Source organism: Micromesistius poutassou, assembly GCF_964030765.1.
Source record: "Micromesistius poutassou genome assembly, chromosome: 22".
Taxonomy (NCBI): Eukaryota; Metazoa; Chordata; class Actinopteri; order Gadiformes; family Gadidae; genus Micromesistius; species Micromesistius poutassou.
In genome coordinates this window covers 1,593,226-1,610,558 of record NC_140292.1, presented here as the reverse complement: position 1 = coordinate 1,610,558, position 17,333 = coordinate 1,593,226, and the positions used below count along the sequence as shown (strand labels likewise).

At 47.4% G+C, this 17,333-nt stretch overlaps 1 protein-coding gene across 1 annotated transcript in view; it reads right to left on the bottom strand.

Annotated features, from left to right (window-relative positions):
- LOC311367905 (pleckstrin homology domain-containing family A member 5-like) overlaps positions 1–17,017 on the bottom strand; it is a 99,079-nt gene extending 82,062 nt beyond the window's left edge. The window contains 3 exon segments of the mRNA XM_084486769.1: positions 15,539–15,596; positions 16,708–16,784; positions 16,898–17,017. Coding sequence (XP_084342895.1) covers positions 15,539–15,596; positions 16,708–16,784; positions 16,898–16,989 — 227 coding nt within the window. The 5' untranslated portion in view covers positions 16,990–17,017.
- Between the last annotated feature and the right edge of the window lie 316 nt (positions 17,018–17,333).

Genomic DNA, 17,333 nt, shown 5'->3' with positions numbered 1-17,333 from the left:
GACATCCCAGCTCGTCAGGAGCAGTCAGGGTGAGGCGTCTCGCTCAGGGGCACCTCGACACCACGCTAGGAGGAGGCGGGTATCGAACTAGCAACCTTCCGGTTACCAGCCAACCCCGCTCTGCCTCTGGAGCCACATGCCGCACCGGACCCGCCTGCCCACAGTCGGTTCCACGAACACGACATTGTGGTGTCGTTTCAAAGTACATCGGGGCGGTAAGAGGGAGGGGGAGTGAGAGCAGACAGAGCAGATGGCAGAGGGGGAGAGTAATAGCCTACGCAGCAGTAAAGTCCAGCTCCTTCCAGAACCAGCGGAGCCCGGCAGCGCATTAATCACACCTGGCCTTGCAGCTACGTATGTTGTAGCGCTACCAATCACCCTGACTGGAACAGCATAGGGCCACTTGCAACCAGGGCAGGGCACTCTGGACCAGAGACCCAGGGACGAGGAGGGGGGAAACAGGGTGAGGGTGGAGAGGATGATGAACTGAGAGGAGAGAGAGAGAGAGAGAGAGAGAGAGAGAGAGAGAGAGAGAGAGAGAGAGAGAGAGAGAGAGAGAGAGAGAGAGAGAGAGAGAGAGAGAGGTGAATGGAAAGAGAGATGAAGATTGATTGAAGGAGAGGGGGAAGGGGTTGGTTGGATGGTGGGGGCTACACACAGGTACACGGAAAATGTTATGTTTTCTGTATTGTTTAATGTCTGCGCGTTCATTGTGTCGTTAACCCAGGCAATTTGACAAAGTGGTAATATTGTTAATAATATTTGGAAATGCTGGCAAACTGGACCATGTGTGTGTGTCTTTATGTGACAGTGTGTGTGTCTGCGTGGAGCCTGTGCAGGTGTGTGTAAGAGTGTTTCCTTGTCCTTGTATACATCTATGTGTGTGTGTGCGTGCGTGCGTGCGTGCGTGCGTGCGTGTGCCTAGATGTCTGTATCTCTTCTCAATGCAGGCCTAGTTAAATCCTTGCAGTAAAACAACGGCCATGTCTCACTGCTCGTGTGTCTGATCAATATCTCCGGCTTCAATTACGCCGCCCCACACACGGCGGCGGTCGCTAAACACGTGGCATATTTATTGAACGGGGAGATTGATGGCCGATCGGCCGGTGAGTGTCAGGCGGTGGGTCCGGGCGGTCGTAACCACGGCTGGACGTACGGTTTGATACCTCAGCAGGCGGGGAGGAGGACGACAGAGAACACTGAGGTACACAGCGTGTGAGGCAACAGAGTCTGATCACTCACTTTGGGGGACAGGTTGGTCTGTTACACTGTGTGTGTGTGTGTGTGTGTGTGTGTGTGTGTGTGTGTGTGTGTGTGTGTGTGTGTGTGTGTGTGTGTGTGTGAGAGAGGTGTGTTTACAGTGATTGGGATTCAATGCAGTGATTATCATGAAGAAATCCATATTTACACTTACAATAAGGTCATTTAGCAGACGCTTTTATCCAAAGCGACTTACAATAAGTACATTTGTCAGAAGAAAGAGAAACAACAATATATCTCCTTCGGTACAGTGAGGACGTTCATAGAACCAAGTGCCAAGCACTAACAATCGCTAGGTTGACCCATTCCCTGTATACAACAAAGATAGCTAGGTTAAGATGCTACACCATTCTAAGTACTATTTTTAAGTGCTAGGACGTACAACATACAGTAAGTGCGTACATTAAGTCTAATATTACAGTAGTGTTATTCTGTGTATTCGGTCGGCTTTGTGTGTGTTTTGGCATTATTCTGTGTTTCTTGACTACAAACGACAAACTCCAATACGGAGACACAGCATCAACTGAACACTGCAGTTGTGCAGTATGCATGTATGCGTGCATGCTTGCGTGCGTGCGTGCCCTCAGCTGACCGGTAATTACAGCGATGGGCTCTCTAGACACTCGCAAGGACGGACGGAGAGGAAACAGACGATGTGGACTTCCTCTGGGAACCCGTGACCTCACTTCCTGTGGATATCTGCATCGGCTTTAAATCATCACCGCTTTAATTTACGAGCACACACATCCAGTACGGGCACATACGTGCAGTGCGGAATCGGGCGCTGGGGTCCAGAGAACTGCTGCGTCAGACCCCAGAGACACTTGGCGAAAATTCATTACATTAGCAACGCTTAAGGTTAGCATAGCCGCTTAGGAAGCCGCTAAACTGTGAGACACACACGAGTCTGGCAGACATTAGCTTCCACACTCGCCGTCTCTCATGATTCACCGAGGAATCAATTTGCCTTCTTATTTGTCTACAGGGATACCGGACTGCACACTTGGAGAGGACACACACACGTGCGCGCGCAGACACACACACGCGCGGACATGCAGACACACACTAGCGCTTGAGGGAGGTGTGGAGGGAGAGAGCAAGATAAATTAATCTCAGATGAATTTTTGGGGGGGATGGGAACACATCACACTGGCTAACACACATTAAACACCTCACACACACACACACACACACACACACACACACACACACACACACACACACACACACACACACACACACACACACACACACACACACACACACACACACACACACACACACACACACACACACACACACACACCACCTCGGATGCTGAGTAAAACGAATGGTGTTTCCCAGGAGAGGTCATTCAAAGTCATCCCCCTCCTCCGCCCCGGTCCCTGACGTCTGATTTACTCCGCAGCCCGACAGAGGAACGGCCGGCTCACTATGGAACACGGTCTCATCCCAACAGCCGATCTGGGAAGAACATTTTTGGCTGTTTTCCTGTAATAAAATCCATTGAGTCGCAAAATAATGTTTAATGGATGATCTCAAGAGTGGCCAACGTGATGATGCTAATGTTTTAATCTTTGTTTTGATGCACGATTGCCACTGCTTTCCATTGGCTCGGCAGAATGCCTGTAGAACACAAGAAGGATGGAAGAATGGCAGCAGAGGAAAGCTTTTCAAATCCTAAATGAGTCGTAAAAAGGCTCGTTGGGCAACGCACACATCAGGCCAGCCGCCGAAGTGTAGGAGAATGAATGAGAGCACACAGAGAAACTAACACTAAGCACACACAGAGAATACCAAGAGAGAGACGGAGGGGAGGACAGAGAGTAAACGTGAAAGAGATACTGAGATATAGCGCATGAATATGAAAAGGTGTAGACACACACACACACACGTCAGCAGCAGATCCAGCTCGATATTAAGATTCCGTCACGGTGGTAGCTCCGTCTCTGACAACAACATGAGGTTTTGTAAGTTGTTCTGCTGCATAGTTCTGACCTGCTGACTTTACAGAGATGCACATTCGCTGGAGAGGTCATTGTTATATTTGCCTGTACTGCAGCCGGTGCTGTTCGGTATTGTCTGTTGTTAGCTTTGTCAACTGTGTGAATAAAGTGATAATAAAAGGGGATTTTAGAGCGAGATAAAACTCTTGTTTCATCTTTTCGGCCATGTTAGTTCCGTGTCTTCTGTGTCTTCACAGGAATACCGACCTAGCAGCCATGTTAGCTCCGTGTCATCTGATGTAGACGTGAGTCAAGGTGACGCTATAATATCCCTCTCCAGCTGAGTGGTTTTCACATTCAAGCTTCATTCATACCTCTGTGTTTAATAGACTACCGTAAGGACGCGACCCATCAATACAACACTGATGTAGAGACCCACGCTCGATGCAGAAGTATAATCCCACATTTTTATTCACACCTTCTATGAAGCAGAGGGGAGATTTGCCTATTGATCGACGGATCTGCATCTTGAGTTGAGGTAAATGAAAGAAATATGTTAAGCCTTTCCTGTGCATTGTTTCAGATCCTAGAAGCCATTATTCCACGACCAGTCACACACTGCTCCAGAATGCACTTTAATCCAGTAAAAGAAATAGGCTTTGAAAAAAACTTGGTTGAGCTAAAATCAATAGTTAGAAACACTGGAACGTGATGTGGACAGTGTGTTCTTAAACAAGAAGCTAGTGTCTTGCCTGTGTCTGTCTGTCTGTCTGTGTGTGTAGCAGTTCAGCCCCTAAAATGAATGCGGATGACATCATGTCAGGACCACAGTAAACACAAGAGTGATAAAAAGACGGAACTCATCTCCAGTCCAAATGTCACCCTGATAACTCATGACTCTGTAGAATTTGTGCATTTGTCAAGACATCAGAGCGATACAGAGCGATATAGAGCGAGTGGGGCGAGAAACACTGAAGCAGTGCAGCCTGCCAGCCCGTCAGAGTGAGTCAGAGGGGGTCTTTGCAGAAGAGGATCTGCTGATCTGTGAGTAATTAGACGGAGCTCTGGTTTGAGGGCTGGCCGTCCTGGTTGCAGTGGGAGTGTGTCTCATGCACGGCTGCGCTGTGTTCAGTCAATATGTGCTTCTGACTTCAGAGACCACAAAAGTTGGCTCAAATGAAGACGTTTGTTGTTACTTTCAATCCATAAACCCCAGACGTGTGTGTGTGTGTGTGTGTGTGTGTGTGTGTGTGTGTGTGTGTGTGTGTGTGTGTGTGTGTGTGTGTGTGTGTGTGTGTGTGTGTGTGTGTGTGTGTGTGTTCCGCTGCTTGATTACACTCCTCATCAACATCCAGCCCCTCCAGAGACTGAACGCGCTACACGGTGGACATACTGGGCAGCGAGCCGCAGACAGACGGGGACATAAAGTCTTAATTTCCCCCGTCGTCCGACGTCAAGGGGGGGAGGGGGGTTGTTTGACGTGAACACACGACGGTAGAGTGACGACTTTGCTCCGTAACCAACGGTGATGAGCGAGCCACACTCGTGACTTAATAGTTCTGAGAGCTTCTGTCCACACCAGGACCCATGGTGAGGTAATTTAGGTTGAACGTGGAGAACGCCACGCTCCCCCCCCCCCTCTGCAGCTGGGTTTGAAAACAGTGGTCTAACACTCTCCTAGCCTCCCGTTCCTGCACACTGCGACGGTGAAAACATCTCAACTCAAGTTTTCAGTTGTGAGACCCCTCTTGACCCCCCCCCACAACCGTCTTGCACACTTATTGTATGTTGTACACCCTGACACTTAAAAATAGTACTTACTGATTGCACTGTGTAGCATCTTATCCTAGCTAAATTTGTTGTATACGGGGAATGAGTCAACCTAGCGATTGTTAGTGCTTGGCACTTGGTTTTATGAACATCCTTACTGTACCGGCAGTGATATCTGAGATCTGACAAATGCACTGATTGTAAGTCGCTTTGGATAAAAGAGTCTGCTAAATGACCTAAATGTAAATGAAACTGTAAGTCTCCTAACGCTTGTGTATCAGGGCGAATCACAGGTCAACGGCGTTCCTGAGGACGACGTATCAAGGCCAATCACAGGGCAACGCTGTTCCTGAGGAGGACGTGTTAGGGCCAATCACAGGTCAACGCCGTTCCGGAGGAGGGCGTATCAGGGCCAATCACAGGTCAACGCCGTTCCTGTTGGCAGATGGCTGGAGGGAGGAGTCATGGGGAGGTGAACAACAAGGCGTGGATAATGCTGCGTGTGTTTGTTTCTGATCTCTTCCTTGTGCAGACACCAGTGAAAGCCTTAAAGGCCGTACTTTGGCCTATGCATGTGCTGCTAGTTAGTTACGCTAACAAGCAGTCATCTCAACAGGCTTTCTAAACCCAACATTTACGGCCCATTTTCCCAGGCATCGAGTCACAAACTAGTGGTTAACTCGTGACAAGATAGACCATTACCTTTACTCGTCAGGGGTTAACCAGTAGTTGGTGACTTGACAGCTGTGAGAGCGGGCTAGTAGCCGACTAACTTGTTTGGTGGCCAACTCCACTGTTTTGAGAAGGGCTCTGGTGAAGTGAGAGCAGACCTCAGACAGACAGACAGACACACCCATCAGCGACACACAGGGAGGGAGGGGGAGGAAGGGGGGGGTGTGATGTCACCTTTGGCTCACACATTGAGGAAGTTGATCAAACAGTCAAATCCAGACCATAACAACGGCTGCTCTTTCTAAATCAGAGCTGGCAAAGATAATTGAATAATATGAAACTGAGGAAACCAAACTGTGTTTGGAAGTAGACAGACCGGTCACAAAATGACCCAATTCCAAAATGAGTAACTCTAGAAAGATACTAAGCGAAAAGTTGAAAAATATATATATTTTATTCTAAGTGGCATTTTTTTATGCTCAGCTCTGCTTCATTTTAAATGAGTGTAATTACTTCAACCGTCACCTGGAAATATGCTAAACCTGTGTTTAGCATATGAAGCCCACAGCATCCCCCTCTTATCTCCATCAACAATACTGCAACATGTTGAAGCTTATCACAGTTAAGAATAGATTCACCCAGCGCACTTCTGGGCCAATATCACTAGTGCTGTCCTAGATATAAGATTGTGTGGTGACATTTATTTCTAAGCTTTCCATAATTCCGTCGGTCTACTTCAAAATGAGTTTTCATTCACGAATGGTTTATAATACTGTAAATTCCCCAGAATCATCGTCAGAGAAATTCACTCATTTAAGTTGTTGAATCAGTGACAACGCTCATCACAGAGCAAATCATGGGAGAGGTTAGTTAATGACTAATTACTCACAGAGTATCCCAGATCTGTCAGCTTCCCTTCATTGAGTCAGTGTGTGTGTGTGTGTGTGTGTGTGTGTGTGTGTGTGTGTGTGTGTGTGTGTGTTCTGAACAAATGAAGACCGAGGGCAAATGGATTACAATATCTTGTGAATATTTTACTCCATGAAAATGCGTGCAATGTTGTATAAATATCGAGGGAGGAAAGTTTCTTCCTTCAATAGATAATGGTGATGTATTAACAGAACATTACTATTTTAAGTTTGGGTTTGATGTTTCCAACCACACACACGAGGGGATTAACAGTTTGTTAGCAAACACGCACGTGCGTGCGCGCTATGCGTGTGTGCGTCAGTTAAGCCCTTCAAACAAATCATGTCAGGATCCCAGTAAACACATCCCAGTAAACACAAGTGATGAACGACTCCGTCCTCCTGTCTCCACACAGCTTGACACAATCAGCCGTTCCTTATGAAACTCCTTCTCCAGCTCCTTCCCAGGTTCTCGTACGAGGTCCTGATCAGAACATCCGCCGGTTGAGCGCTTTGTTAGGGAGCTTCAACTGGTTCGTGAGTCATGAATAACAGACACAAAGTCATATGTTGCATAATGGACTGTCTGACACTTTGGTGTCGTTGCCCAGATGCTGCAGACGTGTGTGATGTGTTCAATAATTAAGAACTTCATTAAACATTAACACACTTAAAAAAAGGGTGTCGCATTTAGACGGGAGAGCGGGCATTTTAGAGCGGGCGGCTCGTCCATCTCTGGAACACTGTGGTGTGGACGGACTCGAATCCACCGTGTTTTGAGCAGGAAACAATATATCATTACAACGGCCCCACCCAGACAATGACCCACTTTAGTGTGGAGTCTCCAACCCAAAACACTGCAATCACGACTGACACACACACGCCCACACACTGCTGGACTTGTCATTTTCGAACCCCCCCCCACTATCAGCAGGGCGGCCTCTAGGTGTCCTGTTGCATGCAGCCGCTTAGTTAGCATACATTAGCACACGATCAGCAGGGTGGCCTCATGCGCGTGTACACAAGCTTGTTAGTTAGCATACGTTAGCTCATACTGGGGATGTATGGGGTCAGTATCATTAATAATGAATGCACAGAGAAGGATTCACAAATGTATTTTGTGATTTATATATAAATTACTCTCTTCTCACAAATACATTTCAATGCACACACAAATGGATATCGGCATGTATAAATGTAAAATAAATCCATAAACAAAAATAAGTTTCACAAACACATTTCTGATGCACACACAAATGTGTCTTGTTTTAAATAAATGTAATATAAATCCATAAATATATGAATTTAAAAAATATTTGCAATTTTCATCAAAAATGTATTTGAATGTTGTTACATTTATATACAAACTGTTAAACTTGAATTTACAAGACGCTTTTCATTTGTGAACTTGTTTGCATTTGTGTGTGAACTGGTCTGTATTTATATGTGGATTTTTGAGACTCCCCTGACACGGCTGGATTCACAAATGCATTTTTTTCACCAAGGAACTCTCTGTAGCCAATCAGATGCCTCCTTCGTTTTCAGCCAATCACATGACAATCCCACGAGGGGTACCTAGTTACGCGTACCTCGGTAACGGTAGTATTAAAACGCTACAATACATTCATGATGCATTATTCATGCACGCCTAGACATTTTTCACTTACACTTGAATCGGGATTGACATTACCAGACGCCATGTTGAGGCTGAACTCTTACCAGTGAAGTTCGATAACTTTTTTTTTATTTTACCGAAAAGCAACGCAAAATGTGCAGAGAACATGCTGTGCTCTGGCCATGGTGAGGTACCCCTCGTTGGACTGCAGTCATGCGATTGGCTGAAAACGAGGGAGGCATCTGATTGGCTACAGAAAGTTCCTTGTTGAAAAAAATGCATTTGTGAATCCAGCCACTTCAGGAGCGTCTCAAAAATCCACATATAAATACAGACCAGTTCACATACAAATGCAAAAGTTCACAAATGAAAAGCATCTTGTAAATTCAAGTTTAACAGTTTGTATACAAATGTAACATCCAAATACATTTTTTATTAAAATTGCAAATATTATGGATTTATATTACATTTATTTAAAACAAGACACATTTGTGTGTGGATCAGAAATGTGTTTGTGAAACTTATTTTTGTTTATGGATTTATTTTATATTTATACATGCCGATATCCATTTGTGTGTGCATTGAAATGTAGAAGAGAATAATTTATATATAAATCACAAAATACATTTGTGAATCCTTCTCTGTGCTTTCATTATTAATGAGACTGTTCTGACCCCATAGGGATGTGAATAACTCAAAATTTTCATGGTCGAATAATCAGTGGGTGGTATGAACGAATAATCGATTATTCGATGTGTGCCGACATTCACAAAGGCAGCCATGGATCATCGGCAAGAAATCACTCAACTTAATCACTTAATCACTTATCTTAAACAGAAAAAAAAAAAACTTTAACAGTGATCAGTGTTTGTGTTGTATGCATATATATTAATATTTATGCTTGTGTATATTGTTTTTCTGTACATGATTAATAATCATAAAAAAAAACGACTAGTGCTACAGAACCAACATTAGTTCCGTCTGTTAATTCTTGTTTATTTGAATGGGAAAAAATGTTAACGGTCCAAATGTTAAAAATCGGCTTTGACCCTCGGGAACGAATAATCGAATAATCAAATATTCTGACCCATCCCTAGCTCACACTATCAGTAGGTCAGCCTTATAGGCGTCCTGATGTTAGTTAGCAAACTTTAGCTTGTACATTAGCTCGTCCGCCCACTCGCTCGTTGTGGACTGCATGACAGCGCCCCACTTCACATTCATGTCCAACAGGTGTGTGTGTTAGGACGAGTCACATGGCTCTAGGCTCTAGGCTGAGCGGGTCATCTGCAACTGGAGGGTTGCCGGTTTACTCATTTGCATGCCGGCTAGACTGACATGGCGTCCTTTAGCAAAAACCCAGAGACTTTACAAACCCAGAGAATGCGTGGACAGCTGCCTGTGTGTGTGATGGTTTGTGGGGTAACCGGGACGCATAGATCATGTGACAACCCATAGCAATGGCAACTAGCATATGTTTTACTGGAGGTTTTTCTCTATTTCTTTATTGATTTCCCTATAAATAAAGCTGCAGAGCCAGTTGAATGTCTGCCCCCATGTGCTCCTCCGGTGCTGGGGGATAAGGCCGGCCGGCCGCGGTCTGAGGTTATTGATCGATAGCCTTCTGTGTTGTTTTCCCCTTTCCCCATAAATCAGGTTTCAGGAAGGACGTCTGCAGCGTGTCTAAATTGATAACACAAGCTTCACCACCACCTCCGCCCAGGCTCCACCCTCACCCTCACCTCAAAATGCCAGGCAATGTTTCAAGATTTACCCAAAATGCATTTCAAAGATGTCTGATTTATTTAAATTGTGACACACGTCACGCTGCCAGGAATTGGGTAATGCTGTCCGATGACAGGCTACAAGAATTTGTTTAAAATTGCCGGTTGTCAAATAGGCACGGTGGACAAGTTGACAAGAATCCTAGCGACAAACACTTAACACCAGCAGTTAGCGGCACGCAAATAACAGTCAAATGTCTGAACTCAAATCACGCCTGAACCCATCCTACAAAGCCACAGAACCGGATCGTCAGGCACCGCGGCAGGATGTCCGTCAATATATAAAAGTGTGTGTGGGTGTGTATGTGTGTGTGTGTGTGTGTGTGTGTGTGTGTGTGTGTGTGTGTGTGCATCAGCTGGGGCTTTGGGAGGACCCAGCCAGAGCAGCGTGAATTAGAAATGCTGAGCCACGACAACACAAGCCAAGCGGTTGATAAATGGGGCGCGCACGTGTGTATGTGTATGTGTGGGTGTGGGTGTGTGTGTGGGGGAGGAGGCGTGGCCAAGCGTGTGTCGGCCACGATTGCCGTCTCAGGGCTCTGACGTGTTAGCGGGATCAGCTTGTGGCCTCTGGGAGCCGGCCAGCCCACTGAGGAGGACGATGATGAGGTTGATGTCACAGAACTCAGAGGAGCATGCGGAGAGCCAGCCACAAGACAGGGGGAGGAGGAGGGGAGTGGGGGGGGGAGAGGAGAGACGGAGAGGAGGGGGGGGAGAGGAGAGGAGGAGGGGAAGGATCAGACAAGAAAAACAGAAGAGAATAAAAACAAGCCCTGAAACCGGAGGCGATGGGAGGGGAGAGAAAAGGAGAGAAGTTGGGGTTCAGGTTTGGGTTCAGTCAGGCGGAGACTTAAGTGTCAGCAGAGCAGGACCTTCTGTTGAGGCTCACCGCACGCACGCACGCACGCACACACACACACACTGACATAAAGGTAAAAGTTTTCTTTCAGCTGTCAAATCCAATCAGAGACGCTCATAATGTGAATAACATCCCTCAAACGCTCATCACAACCTGTGAATAACATCACAACATGTGAATAACATCAAAATCTGTGAATAACATCCCTGTAGCTCATCAAAACATGTGAATATAATCACAACATGTGGATAACATCCATGTAGCTCATCACAACCCGTGAATAACATCCCTGTTACTCATCACAACATGTAAATCACATTCTTGTTACTCATCACAACATGTGAATAACATGTTAATGACATCCTAGTAACTCATCACAACATATGAATCACATCACTGTGACTCATCACAACATGTGAATAACATCCCGGGGGAGATCTAAAACCTGATCTGTGACTACAGGGCCAGGCAAGTCCCCATACCATGTCCCAAGCAACATAACAGCTAAGCTAACCAGGCCCCAGATATGGTGGCCGAGAAGGGTCACAACACATGCAAACACCACAACACCTGCATATACAGAAAACACCAGCAAATTCAGAAAACACTTTCATCAATTACACAACACGTTCGCTGCAAATTCCAAAACACATGCATATTCAGAAAACACCTGCAAATTCAGAAAAACACAAGCAAACTCAGAAAACACCTGCAAGTAATGACAACGGAAATGTTTCCGGGGGGACCATAATCAGTGACATCCCATATCCGGTTGGCGGTTCTATTCAATTACGAACGTCTTCAGTCATTGGATTGTGCTACAAGAGGTACGTGTTTCTCTTTTATTATGACAGACTTATCAATGTGCTCTTTATTATCTGCATGGACTAATACATTATGGGGACAATGACTTAATATGTTGAAAACACACAAAACCACTTTGTTATCAGAGCATCGACAAGGCACATCGACAAGTCTGTCATAAAAGAGAATCACGTACCTATTGTAGCACAATCCAATCATAGATATATATACTGACTAGATATATATACACTTACTAGATATCGCCTGAGCTGCACTGTTCAGTGGAACATATACGTCAATGCCGCCGTCATCTTGCCGTGGGGTAACCACCCACCTGAATGAATGAATGTCGATGGGACAGAAGTCCTTTCCCAGTCAAAATCACTCTAAAACACATTTTATTAGGAAATCTTCAATCGGGTCGGGTCAAACATGTGTTTGTGGTAATGCTACTAAAAATAAATTAAAAATACTTTATTTTTTTATTTTTTACTATCATTACACGTCTGACCTATGTCAGAAACCAACCTGCTTGAATATTGCCTTAAAATAAGGTGTTTTAGAGTGATTTAGACTGGGAAAGGACCTCTGCCCCATCGACGTTCATTCATTCAGGTGGGTGGTTACCCCGCGGCATTGTTGATGCATGCTTAGAAGCCGAATGCGATATCTCAGTCAGTAGCTGTGTTCGAAATCCTTCCCTATTCCCTCACTCACTATTCCTTCTATAGTGTTTATGATATAGTGAACTATATAGGGAATGTACAAACGAGAATTCAGACACTATGCTGAACATTTCTGAATGTCATTTGCATCAGTAAATGCGCCCGCATTGCATTGTGGTATACGGGAGTAACGTGTAGGGAACATCATATGTTCACTCAAATTTTGAGTATTTTATAGTCCACTATAGAGTGAATGAAATTAACCACTGAGAATTTGAATAGCACTACAAAATGGCGAGCACCCTATATAGTGCACAATATCCGTGATAGGGAACGATTTCGAACACAGCTAGTATATATATCTATGCAATCCAATGACTGAAGACGTTCGTAATTGAACCGGATATGGGTCCGTCACTGATTATGGTCTCCCCGGAAACATTTCCGTTGTCATTACTTGCAGTTCGTTTCCCTATTTGCTCGTGTTTTGGAATTTCCAGCGCACGTGTTGTGTAATCGATGAAAGTGTTTTCTGAATTTGCAGGTGTTTTCTGTATATGCATGTGTTGCGGCATTTGCATGTGTTGTGACCCTTCTCGGCCACCGTACCCAGACAGCCTCTTTAAAAACAGCTCCATAACAATGTGATTATTCCATTAACCGATGTAGGACAAGAGACAAACGAACACGATGCTACCACTCATCAACAGCCCAAACTAGCTTCCCCCGTCTGCTCCTCCCTTGCTCCTGAGCCCGGAGATGAACTGTCACACTCAGCTACTTTCTATTAAAACACACTCCAGGGGCCCCCTTCATACGCGAGATGAGAAAAACCTCACAGTCTGCAACATCTACTCCGTATTGTGAAAATATTGACCAGCGATTTTTCAGCGGAAACAGAGTCGATGTTTGCATGCAGTGTTTTTTTTTTTTGCACAAGGTGTCTTAGCTATTTGCTGAGTGTGATGTTTCCCTCTGAGCTCTCGATGACATCACTCCCTGCCAGCCAGACCCGTGCTCATTATGGGATGGTGTTCTGGACCGGTGAGGTCAGACAAACAAGGAGGAGGCCAACGTTGACCTTGAAGGGCATGACGCTGTAGTGCTGCTTCAACCAGCACGAGGACAGGGTTTAATACCGTCTAGTGTGCAATTACCTCCTCATCCAACACACACACACAGGCCTCCCTTCAGCTGTGAGTGTGGCGCTCACTAGAAGGGCCGGTTCTCATGGAGAATGGGGGGTCAACTGCGGTCGAAGGGTGAAAGTGTTGAACCCGTTTCACCGTGAAAATGTTTGAATCTCTTTCATCGCAATGAACAAGATCACTCTAAACTGGGTCCAGAGCCCCAGTGTAGGACCAGAGTCCTAGTGTAGGGCCAGCAATGGTAAACGGACTGCATGTATACAGTGCTTCTCTAACCAGTGGCCACTCAAAGCGCTTCACAACGTTGCCTAACATTCACCCATTCATGCACACATTTACACACCGACGGTGGTGTCAACCACGCAAGGCGACATCCAGCTCGTCGGGAGCAGTCAGGGTGAGGAGTCTTGCTCAGGGACTCCGCGACACTCTCACAGCTAGGAGGAGCCGGGGATCTAACTAGCAACCTTCCGGTTACCAGCCAACCCACTCCCCCTCCTGAGCCCCATGCCGCCACAGCTGCACCGCAATGCTTGAAATGAGGAGGGGGGGGGGGGGGGGAGAGGGGAGTCTACATATCAAGTATGAAGTAGGGTCTCTCAGGTCAAAGGTTGTGAACTCCTCTCCGACCTGGAGGAGGCTGCAGAGAAGGGCAGGCCGGATGAATGCGCTCCCCACCGAGGAAGAGAGCCCTGTCTGTGCTGTGCAGAGCGGAGCTGCGGCTGACCAGGGAAGTATTTGGGAGGAATGCAAAAGGCTGTGAGGAGATTGTGCAGAATGCTGGCCTCCCCACATTCTCCTGCACACAAGACAGCGGTTGTTGCTGGAGTCCAATGCGGCTCATTGTGGTCAAGAGAAGCCCTTACGTAACGATGAGGCATAGCTGGCTTTTTGCTTTTTGGACAACAGGCCGTCCTATCATTAGTGCGGTTCAGGTCCACGGATACGATCGCTCTATAGCAGCATTAGGAGCGTATGTGGATGGCTGTGATCTGGAGGACCTTTCCAAAAATACAGGAGGCGTGCATGTGTTGCATGTGCATGACTACCAGATCATATCAATGATGCAAAGATAGGCCCCTCGTGCATGGTGATACTGATTGATTTAAGGTCGCCGTGCAGCTGTGAAGAGACAGAATCTATTTGCCAACATTGCAATTCCTCAACTTGGGGAAAACATAGTGTGTTTCTTTAAAGTCCATCAGCGGAGCTATATGACAGTGTGTGCGCGTGTTTGTGCACAGTGGTGCATGGAGCAGTGGTTTGAGGCTATTAATAGATCGCCTATATTAGCTCTCCATATGTGTCAGTTGCTGGTCTTAAAATGGCCACTGATAAAAAACGACTAAGTGGAGAAGCTATCAAATAAATCAGCTAAAAGGCGAAATAGGTTTATTTCAAGAGCCTGTCCGTGCGTTTGAGTTTGTGTGAGTTTGTGATAGGGTGTTTGTGTGTGAGTGTGTTTGAGGGAGTGTGTGCTGCAAGGCATTTTTTGTAGTCAGACAGGTCCACAAAATGTAAACGTACACAAGAAGCTGGCGCCGATAGCTCTACAGAAGCTCTGTCACACACAGAGACTGTCTCTCTCTCCCTCTCTCTCACACACACAAACTCTCTCACACACGCACACTAACAAGTAGAGCCTGTTCGGCGCAGGTTGAGTCACAGTCTACACTAATGTCCTCATGGCAGCCAACCTCCCAACCCTCAGAGAGGGAGCGAGAGAGCGAGAGAAGGACCGAATCTTGAAAAGACAGAGTGAGAGATAGAGTGAAAGAGAGAGACAGTGTGAGCGACCAAAGAGAGTGCAGAAGGGAGCTGAGGATGGGCAAGGCTGTGCTTTAGTGGCAGCAGCACACAGGTGTAGTGTGTGTGTGTCCAGGCAGGGCTAGGTCTGTGCATAGGAGTGTGTGTGTGTGTGTGTGTGTGTGTGTGTGTGTGTGTGTGTGTGTGTGCAAGTTTGTGTATCTGTGCAGCATGATTTGTGTGACAAGGGGAAATCACTGGGCTTGATCCAAACAAAGCGAGCCCTCTGAGGCAGAGACAGAGACCAAGTGAGTGGCTCCCACACACCCCCCCCCCCCCCATCTCATTAGGATTCACTCACTTGATGAAGCAGCGTGCGCCCTCGAACGTGTATCCTTCCTCCCATCCCGTCGGTAGATCTGCGAGGCGGGGGGGGGGGGGGGGGGGTGAGGGAGGGAGTGAGGGGGAGACAAAATGTGCACTTGAGAAAAAGAAAAAAACGGCAACGAGAAGCAAAAACATAAGCAGCTGTTGACTGATGCGACGACGATAGCTGCGGGGACACACACACACACACACACACACACACACACACACACACACACACACACACACACACACACACACACACACACACACACACACACACACACACACACACACACACACACACACACACACCTTGTGTGTCATAGTAGGATGATGTGGGTTTCCCACATTATGAAAGGGACTCGATCCTCTCTCCTCCCGCCATCTAAACGGGCTGGAACCTATTTTGCATGCAGAGATGGTGCGAGCTGATTGCGTTACACCCGCGTATCTCGGTCTGCTATCGTTGTGCTGTGTTGTGCGTGTTGTTTTTACGATTCGCCTTTGCAGAATATCGCTTCTGCACAGAGAAGGGACCCAATAGGCTGCATTGGGGGGCTTAATTACGAAAAAAAAAACATTTTTTTTCTCAATCAAAGATGCGACCAGACAACGCATCTCGAGCTGTCATAACATCCTCGGGGGCGGCGACCCATTGAGAAGACGCCGAGGAGAACCGTGTCAGATGTCACCGCGGGCGGGTCATGCGCGGTGAGGCGGGCTACACCTAGCCCGCTACGTGACGGAACTTTTAAAAGTGTGTCGCAAAGTGACCGCGAGCTATCGATCAGAGGAGCCAAGCGCGCGCTGCGTGCGGGGCGCCTCTGATCGATGGCTCTGCGCGCGCCGGTTCCTCTGATCGATATATTTGCGCGCACACGGTCCTCTGATCGGCTCAGTCTTCTCACCGCGCGCTGATCAGCCCGAGCTCCTCTGATCGATCGCTCACGCGCTCACTTTGCGACCGCGAGCTACCGTTCCAGAGGAACCCGCGCGCTGCGCGCGGCAGGGGAGGCTGTTGCTGCTGCAGAGCGCCAACATTGTTTCGTCTTCTCGCGTTTCGGAGCGCAAAGTCTCCCGTTCGCCCGGTTCGCCCGGAAAACGACCCCGAGAGGAGGCGTGTGTGACCGCGGGGGGTCAGGGCTCGACCGCGGCGGTTACCTGGCGTGTTCCGGTGGCCGGTGATGACGGCCTCTCCGGTAACGGGATGCAGCCAGGTTGTACTTTTGGCTTCTTCGCTGTTGGTAAAGAAACGGAGGGGGAGGAAGAAGGTGAACCAAAATGGAGGGGGAAAAATGATCGAAAGAAGAGCCAATACACATCCATGCGCTGCTATCCGAGAGATATTTACTTGATGAAGAATATCCGTCCGTCCCGAGTCACTCCGTAACTCCACGAAGACGGCAGGCGGGCGAGCCAGTCGGGGTGCGGGTCCGCCGCCATATCTAACCGACGCTGCTGCTCGCGCTGCTGCTACTACACGGCGGCGCGGTGACTGGGGCGCGCGGGTCCGTGGCGACTGGGGCACGCGCGCGGAAACCCTGGCAACTGGCCGCGCGCAGAGGAACCTCTGGAGCGGGGCCGCGCCTGCGGGATTGAGACTTTACCAATCCGTCTTCCCGAGAGGGGGGGGTCGCTTTTCCGGTTTGCTCGCCGGTTTTGCCTAAACTGGCTGCAAGGTTGTGTGTGTGTGTGTGTGTGTGTGTGTGTGTGTGTGTGTGTGTGTGTGTGTGTGTGTGTGTGTGTGTGTGTGTGTGTGTGTGTGTGTGTTTAGACCTGTTGTGGGA